At 45.6% G+C, this 22,565-nt stretch overlaps 1 protein-coding gene across 1 annotated transcript; it reads left to right on the top strand.

The window, feature by feature from the left end:
* Window positions 1–21,585: 21,585 nt before the first annotated feature.
* LOC308074717 (ubiquitin-like protein NEDD8) lies at window positions 21,586–21,852 on the top strand (the record flags this gene model as incomplete). The annotated part of the gene is made up of 1 exon (XM_080414222.1): window positions 21,586–21,852. One exon carries the CDS (start codon window positions 21,586–21,588, stop codon window positions 21,850–21,852), a length of 267 nt encoding a protein of 88 aa, XP_080270348.1.
* Between the last annotated feature and the right edge of the window lie 713 nt (window positions 21,853–22,565).

Here is a 22,565-nt window from a genome sequence, read left to right as displayed (position 1 = left end):
TATTTGAGGTTTGGCACTGTTGTAATTGATTTTGCATGAAGAATAAGGCATTCTAATGACATACAGTACGCAAGCTTTGCTCCCATGCAAGTCTGCCTCCGAGCAGACGTGAGTTTGAGCGGACACCCATCAATATTCACCGCCAGAAAAAGATTGATGAATCAAACTCTTAACGTGTGAATTTGCCGATAAGTAAGTACAAAATATGTGCAGAAACAAGCTTAGTGAATGAGGCCCATTGTTATTTTGTTAATAAAAAAATAGTTTGAAATCTTGTTTGAAATGACCAAAACTGCCTACCAATGATGTCACTGGTAGGCAGGTTCATGAAATGTCCACAGTCCTTCTCTGAGACACAGAGAGAGTAGTCTTAAGAAATAGTCCACTCTCAGTAAAGACATTTTAGCGTTCTTTAATTCACCGCATTTCGGCTCTTCAGGTGTTCATCGACGTTTTGTCAGACTGCAGCCAATTTAAAAAACACAAAAAAGTATTGTATGAGTGTGGACTGTTTCTTAAAGCTGTTTGATGTGAGTCTGCATCCATCCTTCATTCCTTAAACGACTGTCAGTAGAGCCAGGGGCAGATTTAGCAATTACAAGCAAAGCTCAACTTCGAGGCCCCCCTGTAAACAGACCCTCAACTTGCTTGTATTACAAAACGGTATTTTGTAATACAACTAACTTGTATTACAAAAAAATATTATCCTTGTTGATGACAAAGAGGGATATTTGTCATTTGCTCTGCGAGCTTTCTTTTTTTTTTACACTAATCTTCTCTTCTGGGGGTCCCTGGCACAAAAATAATTCAGATGGGGGTCCGCGGCCTAATATATATATCAATTTGGGGGTCCTTGGCATGAAAAAGTTTGAGAACTACTGATTTAGAAGGCATTTGTAGAATCCGCCTCAGGTCTTAATGGGTTAAATTACTGCCATTTTAGGTCTGTTTCATTCTTTACAGTATGTACACACAGGCCCGTGCACAGATAGACTCTAGGTGGTGCTTTTCCCACTACACATCTGCATCAGACAGCATATGGCTATTGAAACAAATACGCAATTACGATATTCAAGATGTGCCTGTAATAAATATCACACTACTAGGGCAGCCGGCGGTTCCACGCGCCGCACAAGGTGCCCTTTTTTTTTTACTTGAGCAACTGCCCCTCAAAATGTCTGTGCACGCCACTGCGCCTACAGCACAGTATTGTAACGCCAACTATACTTTCAACAACTTTTAAGGACAATACAACTCAGGTCCAGACAGAAATAAATTCCAAAGTATTTACCTACTGTAACACCTAACAGAGACATCAAGGTGTGCTGAAGCCTACCCGAATCAGCATTTAATAGGTCGGATTCGTGATTTTAACGTCTGAAAATATATAGCCTACATTTGCAAGCAATTCAGCGCTGATTTAGACTACATCGTCAAGTGCAACAGAGCCATTATGAATATGTTTTGAGCAATTAGAATCAATATCATCCGTTAAGACGACTACATAAGACGGCAGGTAGTGTATTTGACGACAATGCATCAGACTGCCTGCAGAATGTGTGCACTGTAGTACAGCTCTGTAGAGCGCAATGTAGCCGGCAGGAGATAATTAATGACTCACCTGCTGCTACGGAGGATGAAAGAGAACACACTTCCAACATGTGTACATTGCTGTACACATGTTGAAGTAGGTGAAACCACTTCACGCTATAGGGAAGAAATCAACAGGCACTCGAATCGTTGATTTTCAGGGGGGCGTCGATTTGGATGTTTGCTAAAAAACACCCCTGAGTAGAGCACGCTTAGCTCGAGACTTCATTCCTATAGTATTTTAATTACACAGAGCGAGTAAGACAGAAATGGTGCCATCTTATGAGTATTAGTCCGGACCAATTATATGAGGATACATAGGTTGAAAATGGGTGACGTTCCCCTTTAAAATTACGTTTTTTAGAACAGATGCATAGCGCAGTGGTGTATCAACATGATGTAACAATACTTGTTTGTATTCATGAAGACATAATTCTAGAAAACACAGTTTTGTCTTTGTAGACATAAATTAGCTCGGTGCCATGCCATTAGTCCGACGGTCCATTGTTCTGAAGTAGCCTACCGTTGGTCCGACAGACTAAGCCTAACCCTAACCCTTACTCTAACCTCACACTATTTGTCTGACTGTTGGGATGTCCGACAATAGGCAGCCCCCATTAGCTGTACACGCACACGCACACGCACGCACACGCGCGGGCAGGGGCATAATCTCCTACTAACGGCCTGGCAGAGACCTAGAGAAGCGTTTTCACTTTTATTGTCTTGCTTTGAATGAGAATGGCAGACAAAACAGTTATGTTTTACGTCTGTGTCCTTGTCTTCTCGGCCAGTAAAGTACATAGGAGTAAATTGTTGGGCCATTGACATAGTTATCGCTTCAAAACTTCAATGCGTACGTTTTATGTCCTTTCCCAACGGAGAGAGGTCATTGCAGATGCAACACCCGGATTTGAACCTGGGACTCCCGTATTCCCGGAATTCAAGCATCTACTACCACTCATCCAAGAAGGCATTCCTGCTTATAAGGGGGATATTGTACTTATGAGCTTCGGGTAGGGCTACTTGTCAAGGAGTGGGTTCCCTACCCGACACCAGGGTAGACATTCTTCAATGGAAGAGTTGGGAGGCAGATGGCACCACTACAGATGTGCTTATATTGTATTAACATACTGTACTCAGATTGGCTACTTTTTTTTTTCTTTTTCTTTTTTTTAAAGTTCTGGATTGCAGTTTGGTGGTTTGACCCCCTTTAGTGTACTGTCTAATAACACTAGTAATCCTTAATCATTAGCGTGCTTGTCGTTGGTGGACAATTGAATAATAGTTAGTTCTAGATGCTTCTGCCACAATTTCTTCCACTATTGTTTGCTTGGTTTTTCTTTTCTTTTTTTTCCCAGCACTTGATCTTGAAACAAAATGCAGTTCAAATCAATCAATCATTTGTTGTTTACTGTAAACGGTGAAAAATGTGCTTTAAATATAACTGAAGGGTTTATGCGAGTCAATTGTTATTATTTTTGTGGTGAGGAAAACAATAACATTTTGACAGCCATTTGGAGGCATTCACACTCAGTAGCTGTGGAATTATCGAGAGAGAGAGAGAGAGAGAGAGAGAGAGAGAGAGAGAGAGAGAGAGAGAGAGAGAGAGAGAGAGAGAGAGAGAGAGAGAGAGAGAGAGAGAGAGAGAGAGAGAGAGAGAGAGAGAGAGAGAGAGAGAGAGAGAGAGAGAGAGAGAGAGAGAGAGGCAGACACAGACAGGGAGACAGAATGGTCAAAACAGAGGTGCAGTCAAATGTCAGTGCTGTGCAATACGATGCAATACAGTACCAATAAACAATGCGCTATGAATAAACATCATGCCATTCCATTTATAAGTGCCTCCTTTTATAAGCCTCATGATTCCCGGGCGCCTGCCAAATAACTTTGTGCATATTATTCACAAGAGCTGAGAATTATTATAACGATTACAGTTCTACTGAAAGTTATAAAACCTGTTCATATTCCTGACTGCAATTATGTTTTTTCCCCCCCATTATTTTCTCTCCTGTCGGTCTGACACTTAAGCTCTACATAGTTTGTCGTACGATGAATTGTAAAAATAGCCGATCTATAAGCTCACAATGTATCACAATACGATGCATTGTGAGCTTGTAGTTCTGCTAGTTTCGCTATTTTAATTGTTTTTTAATTATTTTAAATTATTATACATTCTTTGATACATTTATTATTTGAGAATATTTTGATTATTTCCGTAGAATTTTGCCTACAATGACATGACCAAAAATATGAACTCCAGGTTGAACGTGGTTAATACAGAGCAGTGGTGGGTAGATTCTTCTGACCTTCTTGTTATTCAGCATGTGTGCTGGGAGCCTCATACATACTTATATGTATCTGGAGTGTGTATACCATACAGGGCTATCAATATCATAAAGCTCTACAACACAGTGTGAACCACAGATGAACTTGACCCATTGACATCCACCCAGCTACGATCTGGCAATTTATGCAACATGGCCAAGTGCCAATCTTCTGGCAAGGAATATAGAAAATTGCCCTCGGTTTCATTGCATGTTTTATAATGCCCATGAAAATTCTCAGAAAGTGCACAGAAGTTCTCGAGACAAGTTGGAGGCATTGATTTTGGACACAAGCGTGGTATGACAGTTCCTTCTAGCTAACTAGCTAAACTACGAGCAGGCGGCTAAAGCCTGTATCGATCGGTCTCAACTTTTACCCTATTCCATCCATCAACATGTCCTGGTCTTAACCCATTAAAACCCGGGAAAGCATCTGACTGTGTCATATTTAGATTTTCTTTGACTATTCAAAAATAGCAGATCTACAAGCGCATAGCGCGGCACCGAGTGTTGTAGATCTGCTATTTTTTGAAAAATCATGAAAATGTTTGCAAATCTTTCAATATATACATTTTTTTAAAGCAAACATTTTTAACTCAAACAGTTCTTTTGTAAAAAAAATATGTTGCTATATTCAGTGGTTCTCAAACTTTTTTCATGTCAAGGACCCCCAAAATGTATTTGGTCGCCAAATCCCATCTCAAAATATGTTGTTCCAGGGACCCCCAGAAGCAAAGATTTGAGTTAAAATATATATATTCAATGATTTGCACACATTTTCGTGATTTTTCTAAAATAGAAGATCTACAAGCTCATAGCGCGGCACTCTGTGCCGCGCTATGAGCTTGTATATCTGCTATTTTTGAAAGTAAAGTTTTTGAAATAAAGTATGACACACAAATGTTTTCCCGGTCTTAATGGGTTAATAATTTGAGATACAGTGAAATGCAGCCCATGTTCAAATTGCTGTGTTGTATGGATTATGTCCTGCCTATGTTGCGCGGACCTATATGTCCTGCGGTGTGAACAGAAAACGCTAATGCTATTCAGCACCGGTGCCGTGTGTGTGTGTGTGTGTGGTGTGCGTGGAGTACATCTCTCATTAGTATGTAAGCAAGCCCTGTAGTGGGTCAAAAAAAACGGGGACCCGGCGGACTTCCACTCAGAATAATGTGGGGCCCCTGCAGTCTCTCCACTGACAGACATTCAGCGCTGAGTAGCAGCGGCGCGCGGCCGAACCACCACCACCAGGCCTCCCTGCTGATTCCAACCGGCAATCAAGAGCAGCGCGGCAAGGCCGCCGGGAGGTCAATACATGATCCAGACACTTATCAAGAGCCTCCTGCAGCCTCTGGACCGTTAACTTCTCCTTAAGCAAATTGTGTGTGTGCGAGTCACTAAGTTCTCCTCCTCCCTGACACCCCGGTGACCTGGCGCAGGCATCGTTGATTCGCCTCCTCTTCCCTCACACCACCACCCCCTCCTCTTGCACTGAATCCCCATCTACAGTACCCCCTCTCTCCTCTTTTCCTCACTTCCTCTTTTCCCTTCTTCCTCTCCCTTCAGACTTTCACTCCACAAGAAAACGGCCTGTGTACAGTTGTTGTTCTCATATCTCATTCTCTCTCTCTCTCTCTCTCTCTCTCTCCCTCTCTCTCTCTCGCTCTCTTAATTTCCCTTTGTGCCTCTGTCAGTCCGTCAGTCTCTCTCTCTCTCTCTCTCTCTCTCTCTCTCTCTCTCTCTCCCCCTCTCTCCCTCTCTCCCTCTCTCTTTCTCCTATAAAGGTTGTGTTCTTGGCCGTGCATTGCAGGGGTAAATTGACATCTTAGCGACTCGGTAATGGTTCTCCTGCTGCCTCTGTTCCTCTGTGTACAATCCGTAACCTAGCAGTAAATAAGGAAAAGAGGAAGGTAAAGGGTGGCTACGTTGGGGGGGGGGGGGGGGGGGGGGGGGCTGCAACAGTAGCACCCCCCAGCCACCCCCCCCCCCCTAACCCAACACCCCCCAGCCTCCCCACCACAGCCACCATTCCCATTAATCGTGTTATTTTTTTTTTACGTAACGTTGTAAATGTGCTCCAAGGGCAGGAGAATGTGAATGCTTCCTGAGGTGGAACACATTTGTGTACGAGTGGCGGTGGTGGTGGCAGCGCGCCCCCCACAACCCCCCCCCACCCCCCATTACCACCCCAACGCTATTTCCATTTCCCTTTTTTCGACCCGGGGAGATGGCTTTTGTGCCGCCGTCTGGAATACAGCAACCGTGGTGGAACTAAAAGACTGAATCAAGTGGCCTGATCCAACTCTCCCTGGGGGGTCAACGCTACAGAGACGGGGAGATTATGGACTCACAATTCCTGTCCCTCACAGGACCCCACTGTGACACTCACACCGTATACAAACCCATTCTCCGCCAGACGCGTTTCTTACAGTGCAAAACAGTGGGCCGGCACCGAGGGGATTGAAGCTGAAGAAAAAGATGCAAATAAGAACAGCTACAGTATAAGGTTTGCTCCATACTAAAGCACACAACATTGACTGCATATTGAAAATGTTCACGAGCGGATTGGGAACAGGTCGTGGGTAAAGGGTGATTTATACTCAGTTGCGCGCCGGTGTCGCACTCCGAAATTGGCAGATCTACAAGTGTGCTACATTGTGAGCTTGCAGATCTGCTATTCTTGGCGCGCAACATGGTGCGCAACTAAATCAGGCGTAGCACAGCGGGGTAGACATTATGAGGGGGAAATAATAAATCCTGTCCTTGACAGGGGGTGCTAGAGTTATGTGACATGTTGACTTCCTGGCATCCAAAATTGATGCCAGTCTGTTTTTATTCATTCTTTTGTGTGGATCCGCAGGTGCTGTTGCCACGGCGCCTTTAAATATTTCATGCCCCTCCGACTTTTTCTTTCGCTCGCCGCGCCAGCCAGCCAGCGATCCCGTGGTATCGATTCACTTCGCCAATCAAAACACTGTGTCGTCGCCCTCGGATGTCGGGAGGGAGGGAGGGGGGTGGGGCGCCCAGCTCCCGATATGCTCCCCTCGTTTTTCTGCTTGATTAATCGATAAATGCCCTCGCAATTTTGCCCAATTAGTTTCACACTCTTCCCATCGATTAAACAGGGAGCAAAAACATATTCCATTTTGATGCACATCAGAGGGAACTCAGACACCTCATCAGGTGGTATTGATTACGGCCGTTCTCCCTTACCGAGCCACGTGCCAATGACCTCCATCATTAGGCCCCATGGCTGCTGGCTTATGGTCTCCAGACAGGAGACCCCCCCACCCACCCCACCCACACACAGCACCCCCCACCCTACTTCCCTCCTCATCTCCATCAGCCATCCCTCTCTCAGCTCACTCTCTTCCTCCTTCCTCCCTCCCTCCCTCCCGTCCGTCGTCGCATCAACCTTCATTCGTACCTTCACCCTCGCCTCTCACTCCATCCCTGTCCTCCTTCCTTCTCTCTCTATACCTCCCACCATTCCTCCTTCCTTCCCTCCGCGGCGGCTCCCTCCCTCCCTCTCCCCCGTCTCCTCCTTCTCCTCCCCTGCAGTAATCAGATCATGGCCGACCCCCTGTTGGTGTTAATGGAGGTGAGAATCAGCCCCTGGGTGTCAGGATGCATCTCATCTCTCAGGTGTTGGCCTGCCGGTAATGAGGACGGGCACTGTCAAGCACCGCACCTCCTGCTGTGCCAGACACACATGAGGGCGTAATGAGCAGAGCGTATAAAATAAAAGGTACGGGGGGGGGGGAGAAAAAATAAACTCGCTGCTTGGCCCCACCTGTTAACCCGTTAAGACCGGGAACGCGTCTGTGTCATTTTTAAGATTTCTTTGGGCTATTCAAAAATAGCAGATCTACAAGCTCGTAGCGCGGCACCGAGTGCCGCGCTACGAGCTTGTAGATCTGCTATTTTTGAAAAATCGTGAACATTTGCAACGCAAATCTTTGCTTCTGGGGGTCCCTGGAACTAAATATTTTGAGATGGGGGTCCGCGGCCAAATACGTATCATTTTGGGGGTCCTTGACAGGAAAAAGTTTGAGAACCGCTGATATAGAAACAGTTTTTTTAGAAGACTTAGAAGACATTTTTGTAGAATCTGCCTCGATCAGGTCTTAATGGGTTAACTGTATGAGCTCAGGGCATGGACGCTATACGGAGTGGCTGAGTTGCTCGACGCCTCCAAGCCCCCCCCCCCCACCGCCATCCTCCCCTGAGCATGATATGATTGAGTGCAAGGCGCAGATAGTGTACATTTTCATTGCAAATGTATGCACTTAAATGTCCAGTGGCATTTCTTAATGAAGGTTGAGGATTGTATTCAACAGGGCTCATCAAAAGTGTCAAGTGCTCCATAAGAGAGAGAAGTCAGCGAGGAAGGTGCCTGTCCCATGTAGTTAGTGCATCATTATTTATATATATATATATTTATATATATATACTCCGTCATACAACAGTGTCAGATCTCTACAAGCTCACAATTCTTTGCCATTCGACATGTTGTTGTGAACTTGTAGATCTGCTTTTTTTTTATTGTAGATCTGCTATTTTTAGGCCGCGGCTCTGCAGGAGGCTAGCCGTCTGTAAGAGGGTCTGCGTGTCAACCACAACCACTGGCCTGATCAGCATCAACCTTTGTAAGCATGCATGCGATGCCAGTTAGGCCACAGAAATACGTCCGCTATTTTCTTTCACATGCTATAAGTTTTATACTTTTTGAAATGATTATTGTCTCCGCCAGGCCGAAAGGCATGGCGAGAGAGTATGTTTTCGCCCCTGTCCGTCCGTCCGTGTGTCCGTGTGTCCGTCCGTCCGTCCGTCCGTCCGTGTGTCCTGTCTGTGTGTTAGCACCAAATCTCAGGCACCGTTGGCCCGGTCGCTGCGAAACTGTGCACACACACTCCCTGGATGCCAATTCAGAACCTCTGCCTCAAATTTTTCACATAGGCCTGTCATAGCGCCACCAGGAGGCCAATTTGTGCAAAACCCATTTTTCCCCATTACTCCTACAGTTTTTAACCAAACCTCATGCAAATCGGTACACAGTATCTCTATAGTCATGTGATCAACCCTGATCTGTCCCATTTCCCATATTCCATCCTCATTGGCTAAGGTTACCATCCAAAGTTTGCAGGATTGGTCCGTTTTGAACAAACTGCCTGAAATCATGAACGCAGCTTGCCATTTCCATAAAATTGCACACGCACATTCCCACTAGGCCGAGGAAGAAATGGCACTTAAAACTTTTCACATCAGCCTCATGGTGGCGCTATAACAGGCCGATTTGCATTTTTAACTATAACTGCACCGATCTGCGTGAAACTTTGCACGCCTACTCCCTAGAGGCCAAGGAAAAACATCTGCACTGCATTTTTCACATGTGCTTTTTACAGCGCCACCAGGAGGCCGACTTATGTCAAATACATTTTTGGATATTAATCCTTCAGATTTTATCCAAACATCACGCACATCGGTACACAGTATCTCTATAGTCATGTGATCAAGACGCATCTGTCCGATATTTCATATTCCATCCTGATTGGCTAAGGTTGACTTCCAAAGTTTGCAGGATTGGTCCGTTTTGAACAAAATGTCTGAAATCATGAACATGGCGTGCGATTTCCGTGAAAATTTGCACGCATATTCCCACTAGGCCGAGGAAGAAATACCACCCTTTTCACATTGGCCTATTATAGCGCCACCAGGAGGCCACAATAACTTACCTGACCTGGCGGAGACCTGTGCTCCGAGGAGCACTTTTTCTGGGGACCCCCTGGTATCCCCCAAGGACCACTGGTGGTCCCCGGACCACTGGTGGTCCCCGGACCACTGGTTGAGAACCAATGATCTAGATGACTGCCATCACAGGCTGACCTAGAGCCACGTTGGAGCCATGCCGTTCCCATGTGGATCCCAAAGATCCACATAATTCGATTTTTATGTGATTCTTATATTCACATAAGAATCAGTGCTTTGATCTCTGCTGTGTTCCATAATTACAAGTAGATGCACCTCTCCATCTAAATAAACGTCTTTAGCATGTGGAAAAGCACAGCCAGCAGCAACGCTGGTCAATACTGGCAGACGGATCAATATCTGAATGGATCCGTTCATTCCTCAACTAATGCATGCTGTTCTTACATGCTGCTATGGAGAGGAAGGCAAAGGGACATAAAAATAGAGTGACCTATAATACGAGTTGTGTGTTACACTTGTACGGGGATGAAATTAAGCCTACAAGTCAATAGAGCTCAGATTTAAAGGGTCTCATTAAAATTTGTGATACGCTGGTAGTGCAGACACTGTTGTCATGCATTGTTTATTCTTTAATCATAAATTGCATCTAATATTTATATATCTCAGCGTGAGCCTGTACGTTTCTCACATACATGAAAAGCCCCCAAGCCAGTTCTCAAGTTCGACTGCATATGAACAGTAGTTTTTCCCTCTCTCTCTCTCTCTCTCTCTCTGTGTCTCTCTTTCTCTCTCATGGATTACTGACCTATTGCCGTAAACATCATACTGGGCTCTGAGCTTGTTGATGTGTGAAAACTTCCAACAAAAAGCTTCTTGAGACCTCTTTAGTTTGCATTTGCTACTACCTTTTGATGGGAACCGCATAAATTATGCATGGGCTGCGCATTAGGGCTGAATTTAAACCCCAATGTTATACACCAGCGCCTCAAGATATCTGAACACACAATCAATACTTCCATCAGCGGGGGAGGCTTCCGAGAGGCCCACACGGTCGTCTTTGAAGCCGCCTGACAAGTTAAACCCGGTCCGGTTTCTTGTGCACTAATGGCCACCCTCTTAGGGAGATATGACGTGTCACGTTTTTTTTATTCTTATTCTTATTTTCGTGTGGCACAATTGTATGATAGCGTGGCGGTATTACTGGGTTCAGCCACAGACCAAGTCCTACACAATAAAGTCCTCCTAGCTCTGAGAGTGTGCAAAATGTGGACAAAATGTAACATTTGTACACTCTCAGAGTTACATCAACACTGAGGACTTTTACAGTGTAGAGAGTCTGCATTTGTTACAGAAAGGAAGAGGGGGGATTCCTTCTCTTTGAACACAGCATCAGCTCAACAGAGCAAGATACAAGATCCCTTCCAGCCCGGAAAGGCTTTGAAAGGGATGATGGTCAGGGTCAGTGTAAACTCACTGTGAATTATTCAGCTCTGTGAATTATTTCAATTCTGATGTTTTTTTTTTTTTTGCACTCCCTTTTTTTGTTTTGTTTAGTTTTTTTTTTGGAAATGTGCCCTTTGGCATTTTTCTCCGCGAGGAGACACGGAGTTAAAGATTTGGAACATTCGTGCTAATGAAGCAAGCCGCCCTCTTTTAATTCCTCGAACAAGTCATTGATCAATTAGGAACACGGCTTCGTTTGCGTCCCTCTGTGTCTCATTTAGAGGCCGCTTTGATTGATACTGTGATTCGAACCAACAACAAAAAGCCGTTCCCCCGAGAAGGGAGCCAAGGATTTTTTTCCAACACAAGCCAAGAAACATGAAAGGTTTCTTCATTTTTGATTTCTTTTTTTTTCTTTCTCCTTTCCAACTTCTGTCTTCTGTTCCGTTTTTTCCTCTGGACGTAAGGTAGTCGGTCACATCTGCAGGGGAGGGAACTCATGTGGTGCAACTCAGAAGCAATCTACAGTACTCGCAGTGTGTGTGTATGAGACAGAACGGAATCAGGAGCGTGGAGAATCACCGTGATCTGCTTCTCTTTCTTGCGGGTCCAACTTCTCTGCCTGCTTGATGTGTACGCACACTTGATGTGTACGCACACACGGACGCACACACACGCGCACGTGCACACATACACTTGTGCGCACGTGCGCGTGTGTGTGCGTCCGTGTCGACCTGCATGCGGTTGTAATGTGTTTAACCACTACTACACCCTATATACTTAATTGACTGTGATCCCCTAGGTGTCTATACTTACTCATCTACTTTTTTCCCTCTACACCAAATCGCTTTGCCGAAGAGTGCCGATCTACAGGCTCACAACGCCACCCATTGTGAGGGGTAGATTGGCAATTTTCGCCAAATGTCTGGCGCAGAATAGGGACGTTAGGGTTCACATGTATAAGTGTGTCTGCTTGCAGTATGTGTCTGTTTGAGCAGAGGCATGGATAAGAAACATTCCAGTTTGATTGAAACACACGAAGACATGCTTTACAGGAATAGATGCTCCACACAGGTTTACCTGGGGGTCCTTGGGACAAAAATCGATAAATTAATCCAACCGAACCAGAGGGTTGACTAGAAGGCCCAATAACTAAACTACAGGTAATACAAAGGAGACAATTTAGAAGTATTCTGGGAATGAAACGCCCAGACCCAGTCAAGGCTGGACTACACATGCTATCCATCAAACTGGGATTTAACTCAAGCAGCACCCCCCTACACGCACGCGCGCACGCACGCACGCACGCACGCACGCACGCACACACACACACACACACACACGCACACGCACACGCACACACACGCCTAAGAGAAAGACATAGGTTTCTTGCTCAGATTGCTTGGTTATTACAGAACCAAGCCCCAGTTTCTATTAGACATCCAAACCGCTTACATTGCTCTTGAACATGAACATCCCTGCTTGCAACATCCTGCACCCATTGTTGCCACGCTGAAGAAAATACGTTGGATTACTATCACGTATAGCGGTACTGTAGCTCCAAAGCAGAAAGGTAGACCACGTATTTTTGGGGGCACGGTCGCGGTCGCGGACAGCAGCGCATCGATCATCTTCACCCGATTCCCCTCCCTGCAGTGCAATGCTGTATACCTATCACAGGCTCTGGTACCGGATGTCGCTTGGCGGCGGCGTTTGTTCCCGGTGTCTCAATTCCTGCGGCCCTGCAGACGGGAGCCACCAAGGACGCCCCCCCCTCCCCTCCCTCCCCCGTCTGCTGGCTAGACGATGATCTCTGTCACAACTTTTGCATGATGCAAGAGTTTGACAGAGCAGCTTCGGGGGCCATGTGAGAAAGGTGCCACCCCCCTCCCCCCCCCCCCCCCCCCCCATTGGCCACCTCTCAGCACCTCCGTCTCTCCACCGCCGCACGCTGAAGCATCAGGGACAGCTTGCCTGAGGAAGCAATTGGTGCTTCCTGGATTGGAACCCCTGCACCGTCTGTCAGTTGCTGGGCAGGTTTTTTTTATTTTTTTTTATCTCAAATATTTGTGTGTGTGTGTGTGTGTGTGCACGCGTGCGTGCATCTCCCCAAAGAGCACCTGATTACTGATGACAGACTGCGATTGCTGTCAAATTCTCCCCCTTTTCTTTGAAAGACACATTATGAGCTTGTATTCCTTTTCCTCTTTACCTCGTGTGTGTCTCAAAGATGAAGGTTATAGGTTTACCCTCAGGGTTGTGTTTGTGTGTGTCGTCAACAACCTTTATGTTCCAGTGAATCTTATATATTGGCCCATAAGCACACCATGGTGAGCTTGTTTTTTTTTGGGGGGGTGGTTTTAGGAGTTTTCGGCTGAAATTCCTCCCTTGTCTTGTCTTGTCCTGTCCTCCTCTCCTTGGGATTCACATTTCAGCCGTGCGTCTAAACCAGTATTGACCACAAGGGCACCCGCTGACAAACACACGATGAATTGCGGTCAAAAGGGAAGAGGTTGCAAGCCTGGCTTTTCCCTCTTAACAACCATCGCCACGGAGACCGTGAAGTGAAACAGTCAAGTAACTGTCAGCCGACACAGTGGAGCGAGGAGAGAGAGAGAGAGGGGGAGAGAGAGAGAGGAGTATATAAACAGACTCCCTGTAACAAGTTTGTTTTTTGAAGGTGTCAGCTTCCAGGGCCGAGTTGCAAGTTTTACGGTTATCTGTGAGGTCTGTCCTGTTTGGTTTGGCCCGCGCCAGGGCCGCGGCAATAAATTGCACACAGTGCTATGAACCGTTAATTAGGCTGGCAAATGGAGCTTGTAATTTGGCAGAGGCAAAACCCACAGCGCTTTGAATCAGCAGACACACTGCTACAGAGGCTGAAGGAAAGCTCCAAACGCTCTGATGAGCCTCTGAGTAAAGTGTGCGCGCGCGTTTCATTGTGTATGCGCGTGTTTCTTTATGTGTGTGTGTGTGTGTGTGTGTGTGTGTGTGTGTGTATATGTTTCGTTTTGAGCGTGCGCGAGCGCATGCCGGTGTATCTTTTTCTGAGCTTCTGAAAGCTTCCTGGCAGCTGCTAATCTTCCAGCCAAAGCAAGACAGAGTCTTTCACCTGGCACTCCCTCCTCGTGTCTGTCTCCGAGTGGATGGAAGCGAAATGGGCTCCTTTATGGTGAGCGAGCCGCTCGAAATGGCTAGACAATCGAGCGTGGCGGAGCATTGAAACAACTCGGAGGAGCGTTGATTTACTTTCATCTGCATAAAATCAGGGGGCTATTTGATCGCCGGGCTCACGCTCTCTGCTGCATGAAGGAACTGCAGACTGAGTGCAAAGTGAGAGAGAGAGAGAGTGTGATGTCGGAAATGAAAAAGAAGGGCGAGAAGGGTGAATATAGGAATGAGGGGATAGAATAGATGCATCTAAGTACAGACATAGCGCTGTCTGCCCATCACTATGGCCTTTGGATACTCTCTGAATGCAACAGAGAGGTTAGCATGGTGGGACATGCTGCTGAGAGCCCAGCCGGGGGAAAAGGAGCTGTGGAACACACACACACACACGCGCACACACACACACACACACACACACACACACACACACACACACACACACACACACACGCACACACAGAGTCAGTGTGCCATGGGAACCCGCAACGGTAGTACAGGATCAATTACCGGCTGGTTGCTGGAGGGGTCGTGCTGCACCGAGTGTCCAGGGAGGGAGGTCGATCAATGCTGACTGCAGCGGGGTCCAACATACCAAGCACACACTATAGCACTATAGCAACAGGACTTATACCGACTATGTACCTACATACCACTTATGTGTTGCTCTTTTTTTGTTTCTTCATAGCAAACGCACATGCGCACGCACGCGCACACACACACACACACACACACACACACACACACACACACACACACACACACACACACACACACACACACACACACACACACACACACACACACACACACACACACACACACGGCACAGTGCAGAAACCAAGTGTGACCACCTACACACATGTAACAATAACACAATGTACAGTTAGTATGTAGTATGTTCTCTTCTATAAAGAAAAGGGAGCAGTCAGACGAATGGGCGAACGCTACCATATGAACTGACCACCCAGAGCCATATAGTACGCCTACACTGCACAGTACACACTAAAATCTCCAGCGTCTAGGAAGAATGATTCTCCTCTCTGATTATCTGTGAGCAGGACAGCAGCAAAACGGGCAGAGAGACAGAGTACAAATCGAATCATTAGAGCCACTAGCTAATGACACCATACTTTATCTTTCTCCACTTTGTGCCTCAGGCCCTCTATTTCCCACATAACTCCAAAGGTATGGGAGGAAGCACAAACTGGTGAAAATAAGACAGCACAAGACAAAAGGAGCAGGAGAGTGACCCAGAAAGCCAGTCCCTCACCACTCACCAGTAATTTGATAGAGAACACACACCACCTCTCTCTCTCTCTCTCTCTCTCTCTCTCTCTCTCTCTCTCTCTCTCTCTCTCTCTCTCTCTCTCTCTCTCTCTCACACGTACAGTAGGACACACACACACGCACACGCACACACACACACACACACACACACACACACACACACACACACACACACACACACACACACACACACACACATAGGACACACACATACACATACACATACACATACACATACACATACACATACACACACACACACACGTTGGCTGTCTGGGGAGGGGCTCGGGAGAGTGATGTTGTTAAGGGTGATTTATACTTAGTTGTGCGCTATAGTGTCGTGCAGCGAAAATAGCCGGAATCGTCTGCTTTACTGTAGGTGCGCTGCACGGCGCACAACCAAGTACAAATCAGGCATTATTACCGCGTTGCGCCCCGACAGCCTCACCAAGTCTCTTAACGAGGTGGAGCTCACAGAGACGGGGTTAAGCACTGCTAAATGGGGACATGTAAATATTCCAGCCAGTGGGTCAAGTCAGGTGTCTTGATGTCTCATGGCCTCTCACTTGAGCCATGAAAAAAGGGAGAGAGAAAAAAAAGAAAGAAAGAATGGCATGTAGTCCAGTGGTTTTTCAACCAGTGGTCCGGGGACCACCAGTCGCCCTTGGGGGGTCCCCAGGGAAATTAGTTTTTCATAGCGTCACAGTCATTTTAACCACTTAGCTTTGGCTATTAGAAAATATATGAGCTTGTATATCTGATATTTTTGAATGTGTGCATATCTTTTTTTTTTAACTGAAATCTTTGCTTCTGGGGGTCCTTGGCACAAAACATTTTCGGATGGGGGTCCGCAGCCAAATGTATATCAATTTAGGGGTCCTTGGCATGAAAAAGGTTAAAAACCACTGTTGTAGACCATGGGGGAGATGTGTATACAAACTACGCACATTGGAGGAGAGAAAAAAAGTTGAAACGCTCCGCTTTTCTCTTAATAATTTTAAAATTTATTTATTTATTAATTCATTTTGTTTTGGTCCCGGTTTCATAACATCAGCAGAACATTCTTGAGCTGGGAAATGACACCTTTGTTAGCAACTATCAGGGCAATTACCCTCTAACGGAGCCACTGAGCTGCTGCGCGCTGTCACACTTCACAGCGGGTGTTCAGGTTATTCCTCTCCAAATCGCCCACAACCACTCCTCCATTTACATGTAAAGACCTTCCCTATAGGATATCCTTGTCGTCTTTCTCCTGCCTTTCCCAGTCACCATATTTCAAACGGCCTCCATTCACTCCCTTTAATTGGAGTATGTGAGTTTTGTCACCATCTCATTAATGGCCCAAGTCTCTTCCGCGCGCTCAGGCAGTTCCGCTCCGGTGGCCACATCTGCCTGCGTTCAGCCGTACAACTGCAGAGGTGTCAGACACACACAGACACGCCGCACGCGCGTGGCACACACTCGCTTATTCCTGCACGCTCACACACACACACACACACACACACACACACACGGCATTGTCACTTTGGCTATTAAAAGCGAAGCTGGGCCGATTATGATCCCATTCAGGGAGAGAATGGCTCCGTGGAGGTGAATGATGGTGCATCATAAGGTGGATGGTACAGCAGGAGAGGTGCGGGGGACGAGTGGGGAAGAGACAGAGGGAGGTGGAGGGAGGCGTGCAGAAGAATTGTTAATGAATGGTGCAAGTGGTTGTGTGTTCTGACTCACTAATCAGCATGCACAGAGGAGAGGAGAGGGAAGGTCTGTCCTAGCCGCAAGCTTCCTCAATACAAAGTGTTGGGTAATGAGAAGCCTGGATGTCTGAGGGCCAGTGGATGCATGCATGCGGAGAGTCAGGGTTGAGCAACACAAAAATACGGTGGAAAAAAAAAACACATCTGGGAATATATATGCATCTCTTTTCCATCTTTGGATATCTGCCTCCCATATGATCCAGGTAGATCTATAGTGACTCAAACCACAGATGTATAGATTGTCAGTGAACCGAATTGATTTTTCCCACAGTGTTTTTTTTGCTATAGCCTGACATGGTGCCAGCTTTTGTTTGGCTGCCTCCACTGTTAATAGACTGGTAAATACTGTTGTGTTTTTGCTAGCAGCAAAGAAAGTTGTACGTACAGTATGTACGTCTGTCCGTCCATCCAAACAACATGATCTTGAAAACTGCTGGCTGGATTGTCATGGAATGTTTCTTTGCCCCTCCATGCTTCCGCAGAGGATTTTGGTGACGCCATGGCCCCTCATCTAGAGTCACTTAGGCCAATGTTTTTTTGTTTTTACTGCACCTTTATCCTCCCCAGAGGATGACCCCTAATGATTTTGTTGACCCCACGCCTTTTTTCACTTCATAGAAGTTTTGTCTTTAAATCTATTGCTGTTCTTTAGAAAAACAGTGGGTGGGAGAATTATGGACAGTTGGTGGACACACAGACACACACACACACACACACACCCCGAGCATGAAAAATGTATGTACTGTATAACTTTAAATACTACAGCCGACTGTCTCTTCGGACTATGGGATCTATACTGAGTCTAGATAGATAAATCAATAGACCTTTATTGACCTTTACTTCAGTCACGATACAAAGATACAGGTAAGGGTAGAGAACAAGTACAGAATAAGTAGTAACACTGGTAAAAAAAAACAGGGCAACAATACAATGTAATGTAAAACTGTAAAAAACAATGCCAAAACCATGGTGGCATAGTGTAATAGGAGGCTTACAGTACAGTAGGTAACATGCATTCTATCACCAATAACAACACTAGCTATGCTCTCTGGGAGATTGGGTCCAAACATCACGGCACTTGCAGACTGCAGAGCCAACAAAACTTTTTTATGTGCTCGTATTTCAATAATGTAAACATTTATTTTAACAGTTGATTGATGAATGGCCATAGCTAAGGGTAAGGCAAGGCTGTACACAGTTTACAGATAGGAACTATTTTTTGATTTCTCCCGTATGTCAGTCACTCACATATAAATGTATTTTACATGGTTGCTTATTGTGACGTGTCGTTTTGCACTGTACAGTGTTGCTGCTGTGACAAAGTAATTTCCCTCTGGGATCATACACAGGAACTGAGTGAGAGACGGCTTCCGCAGATCTGATCTTGCTCACTGAACGAAGTTATCAGTTCTGTCACTCCTTCGCAGGGATACACATTACACAGTCACTGAGAGACTGTCTCCTTCGCTCAGTGAACGAGATCACAGTTTCTTTCAGTGAACAAAATCACTGTCATTGTGTTCTCTGACTTTGTTCTCAGCAGGGATACATCCTCAAGGAACTTAACAGGGCCATTGACGACTAATATTTCAGTCCAATGAGTTTTACATTTGAATGAGAGCTCGTTTGACAGAGAAATGAACGGATCTTTTCAGGAAGTGATTTAGTTAATTTTGTTCAACCAAGAGAGCTAGTTCCTTTGAACGATTCGCTTGCGAACAACCCAACACAAATACTACAGGATTGAACTCGCCAACAGGCCCAGATATTTAGCTTGCCACATATGTTTGTGGCGTCTGCAATACATCGGCGAGTGACGTGGTCATGCTTGGATCACGTCTTTGAACAGTTCACACAATGACGATCAAAGCTCACGGGAGTGAGTGCCGATTTGCCTCTGATCTGGAGCTTTTGTCAGCGATGTCCAAACACTGTCGGCGAGTGGAAAATCGGGACTACATGTCATGTAGCCTGAACTCTATATGCATTCAACACAGCCTCTGCGTGACATCAGTGCATTTTCCACAGATAAATCGCATGCAGTAGTAACAGATGTTGGTATGTTTTGTTCCCTTTACATCTTGACACCTGACACTTTCTGTTTCATTAACTCTCACTGCAGTGGGACAGTTGAAGAATAAACCTTTACAACTGATTGTCTCCGCCAGGCCGACAGGCATGGCAAAGACTATGTTTTGCACCCTGTCCGTCCGTCCGTCAGTCCGTCTGTGTGTCCTTCTGTCGCTCAACAGCTAATCTCCCGAATAGTTGGCTTGCTTGCAGCGAAACTGTGCTCTCCCAGGATGCCAGCGCAGAACCTGTTTCACATGGGCCTGTTATAGAACCACCAGGAGGCCGATTTTTGCAAAACACATTTTTGGACCGTACTCTTACAGATCTTGTCCAAAAATCACGCGAATCGGTACACAGTATCTCTATAGTCATTAAACGAAACAACTCTTTCAGATTTTTCATATTCCATCCTGATTGGCTAAGATTTGCTTCCAAAGTTTGTCCGTCTGTAGGCCGTCCGTTATTCTGTCTGTGAACAGCTAATCTCCGGCACTGTTGGCTTGCTTGCAGCGAAACTGTGCACACACACTCCCTGGATGCCATAGCAAAACCTCTGCACCAAATTTTTCACATGGGCCTGTTATAGCACCACCAGGAGGCCGATTTGTGCAAAACACATTTTTGATATTACTCCTTCAGATTTGATCAAATTTCACGCAAATCGGTACACAGTATCTCTATAGTGATGTGATCAAGGCGGATCTGTTTGATTTTTCATATTCCATCCTGATTGGCTAAGATTGACATCTAAAGTTTGCAGGAGTGGCCCGTTTTTAACAAAATGACGCAAATCATGAACACAGCGTCCGATTTCAGTGAAACTTTGCACGTACATTCGCACTACGTTGAGGAACAAATGCCAGCCTTTTAACATTGCCCTATTATAGCGCCACCAGGAGCCCAATTTTTTAAAAACGTTATATTACACCAACAAATGTTGTCCAAACATCAAGCAAATCGGTACATATTATCTCTTTAGTCAAGTGATCAAGTCGGATCCGTCCGATTTTTCATATTCCATCCTGATAGGCGAATTCCGAACACTGCTGGCCCACAATAACCTGTACCTGACCAGGCAGAGAGACCTGTGCTCCGGACCGAGGAGCACTTTTTCTAGTTGTTTTGTCCATTTAAAAAAACTAGACCTGTTCCCGTCAGGCACCGGCCTACTCGGGAACGATGCAAGTTGGGAACGATGCGAATAGGGAATGCATGCCCCACCCTGTTATACAATACCTGTTATACCCGTTGTCAGAGTACACGCTGTAACCCTTTGTCTGTCTTTGACCCTATTATGCCCATATATGGAGATCTCTGTATCTGTCTGTCTGCCTGTGACCCTTTTATAACCATATATATGGAGATCTCTAGATCTGTCTGTCCTTGTCCCTATACGGAGATCCCTGATGTTCTCAGTTATATGGCCATATATGGGGACCGGCATTTCTGGAAAGTCCTTGTACAGTGGTAAACTTCTGTGGAGAATGTGTGAAGAATGTCTGAAGAGTGCAAACTGACTCTGGAAAGTGGACTGTCTTATAATCAGACGGCAGGTGTGGGGAGTTGGACAGGTGTATGCCATTTTCCAAATCAAGCTCAGGCTGGGGTTGCCATGGCAATCAATTGGCTCATTTGGGCCACGGCCAGAGCCTTTTCGGGAAGTTCATCTGGACAACCACCAATGGTTGGTCTGTCATGTGTGTGGAGAATTTGAAGTCGGGCAGTTGAACGGTTCTCGATATACGTGGATTACAGACGTACATACAGAGATTCGAGGAATTTATTGTAAGATAAATACAACATAATGAATCATACTGCATACTGGCCTCCAAGTACTCTTATAACCACTGGTACTTAGTAGACCAGTGGTTCTCAACCTTTTAAGGCCGTAACCCCCAAAAATATTCATATTTGAACTGGGGACACCCCACCCTGCAGGCACTTTGAATTGTAGGAGTTGAGGCATTACATTTTTGACTCACGCAGTTCCACAGATAAATATTGTGAAAATAGCAGATCTACAAGCTCACAACGCGAGAACTGTACTACAATACCAAATTCAGAACACACTCTTGCACGAATTGGCGTCACTAGGCAAGGGTTTGTGTTGTATGTGACATCAGCCCAGAACTGTGTCAGTCCATATAAATAAGGTGGTGTTTTAGGTCAAATGTTCAAATTAGACGTTGAGCAAGACTGACAGAGAGACAGACGTACAGGCCTTATAATTCAAAATGCTGATCAAAGTAAAGACTCTCACTGGAAAAGAAATAGAGATCGACATCGAGCCCACGGACAAGGTGGAGCGAATCAAGGAGAGGGTTGAGGAGAAGGAAGGAATCCCACCTCAACAACAAAGACTCATCTACAGCGGAAAACAGATGAACGATGACAAGACGGTACAGGAGTACAAGATCCAGGGAGGCTCAGTGCTTCACCTCGTGCTGGCGCTACGAGGAGGGCTGGCCTTTCACAGTCCCATCATACACATCATCTACTAGCAGTTGTGATAAAGGACACAGCAAGCCTAGTCTGTCACCGTCCCACGATGTTACAACACAGAGATCTCAAATGCTATGCTCCCAGACTATCTCTACGCAAACGATACAAAACCTACAAAGTTGCACCAGGTGAGAGAAAATCTCCACCAGGCCGTCAGTCTTGCCCAAATATGGACTTCCAGACCGGCCTAAAAGTTCTGACGTCATAACTATGACGCAAGTATTGCCCAAATATGTTCCGCACAGCTCCAGAGTGGACTCCCAAGTATGACTTCAGACTGGCCATAGCCTGGAGTGACGATTGATCTGAGGTTATTAAGTCACAGCAAGACAGGGTCTAACAACAACGGTGTATCTTCCATGTGGGATCTTGGACTTAATGTGGCAGTCAGTCAATGACATCAGTCATCTATGACGTATCTACGCACTCCATTTTTGGGCAAAGTTTCAGTCCAATCCGACCACCATTGACCACCCTAAAGAAACAATATAAAACGTTTACATAAAAATAAAGAAATGTGGGGGAAAAAACTTGCTTGGCCTGCTGGCAGTGTGCACAAGGAATTTGGTACTTTCTCTTTTACAGTAAATAATAAATAGTAATGAACCAAAACCTTGAACAAGTACTTGTTCAACTGTACAACCATGTACAGTAGGCCTATAAGCATATCTTGGGACAAAGCAGGTTGATAAAGCTTTTTTTTTATTAATAT

This window comes from Gymnoscopelus braueri (assembly GCF_963280865.1).
Source record: "Gymnoscopelus braueri genome assembly, chromosome: 19".
NCBI classification, from domain to species: Eukaryota; Metazoa; Chordata; class Actinopteri; order Myctophiformes; family Myctophidae; genus Gymnoscopelus; species Gymnoscopelus braueri.
This window is presented reverse-complemented; position numbering and strand designations above follow the sequence as displayed.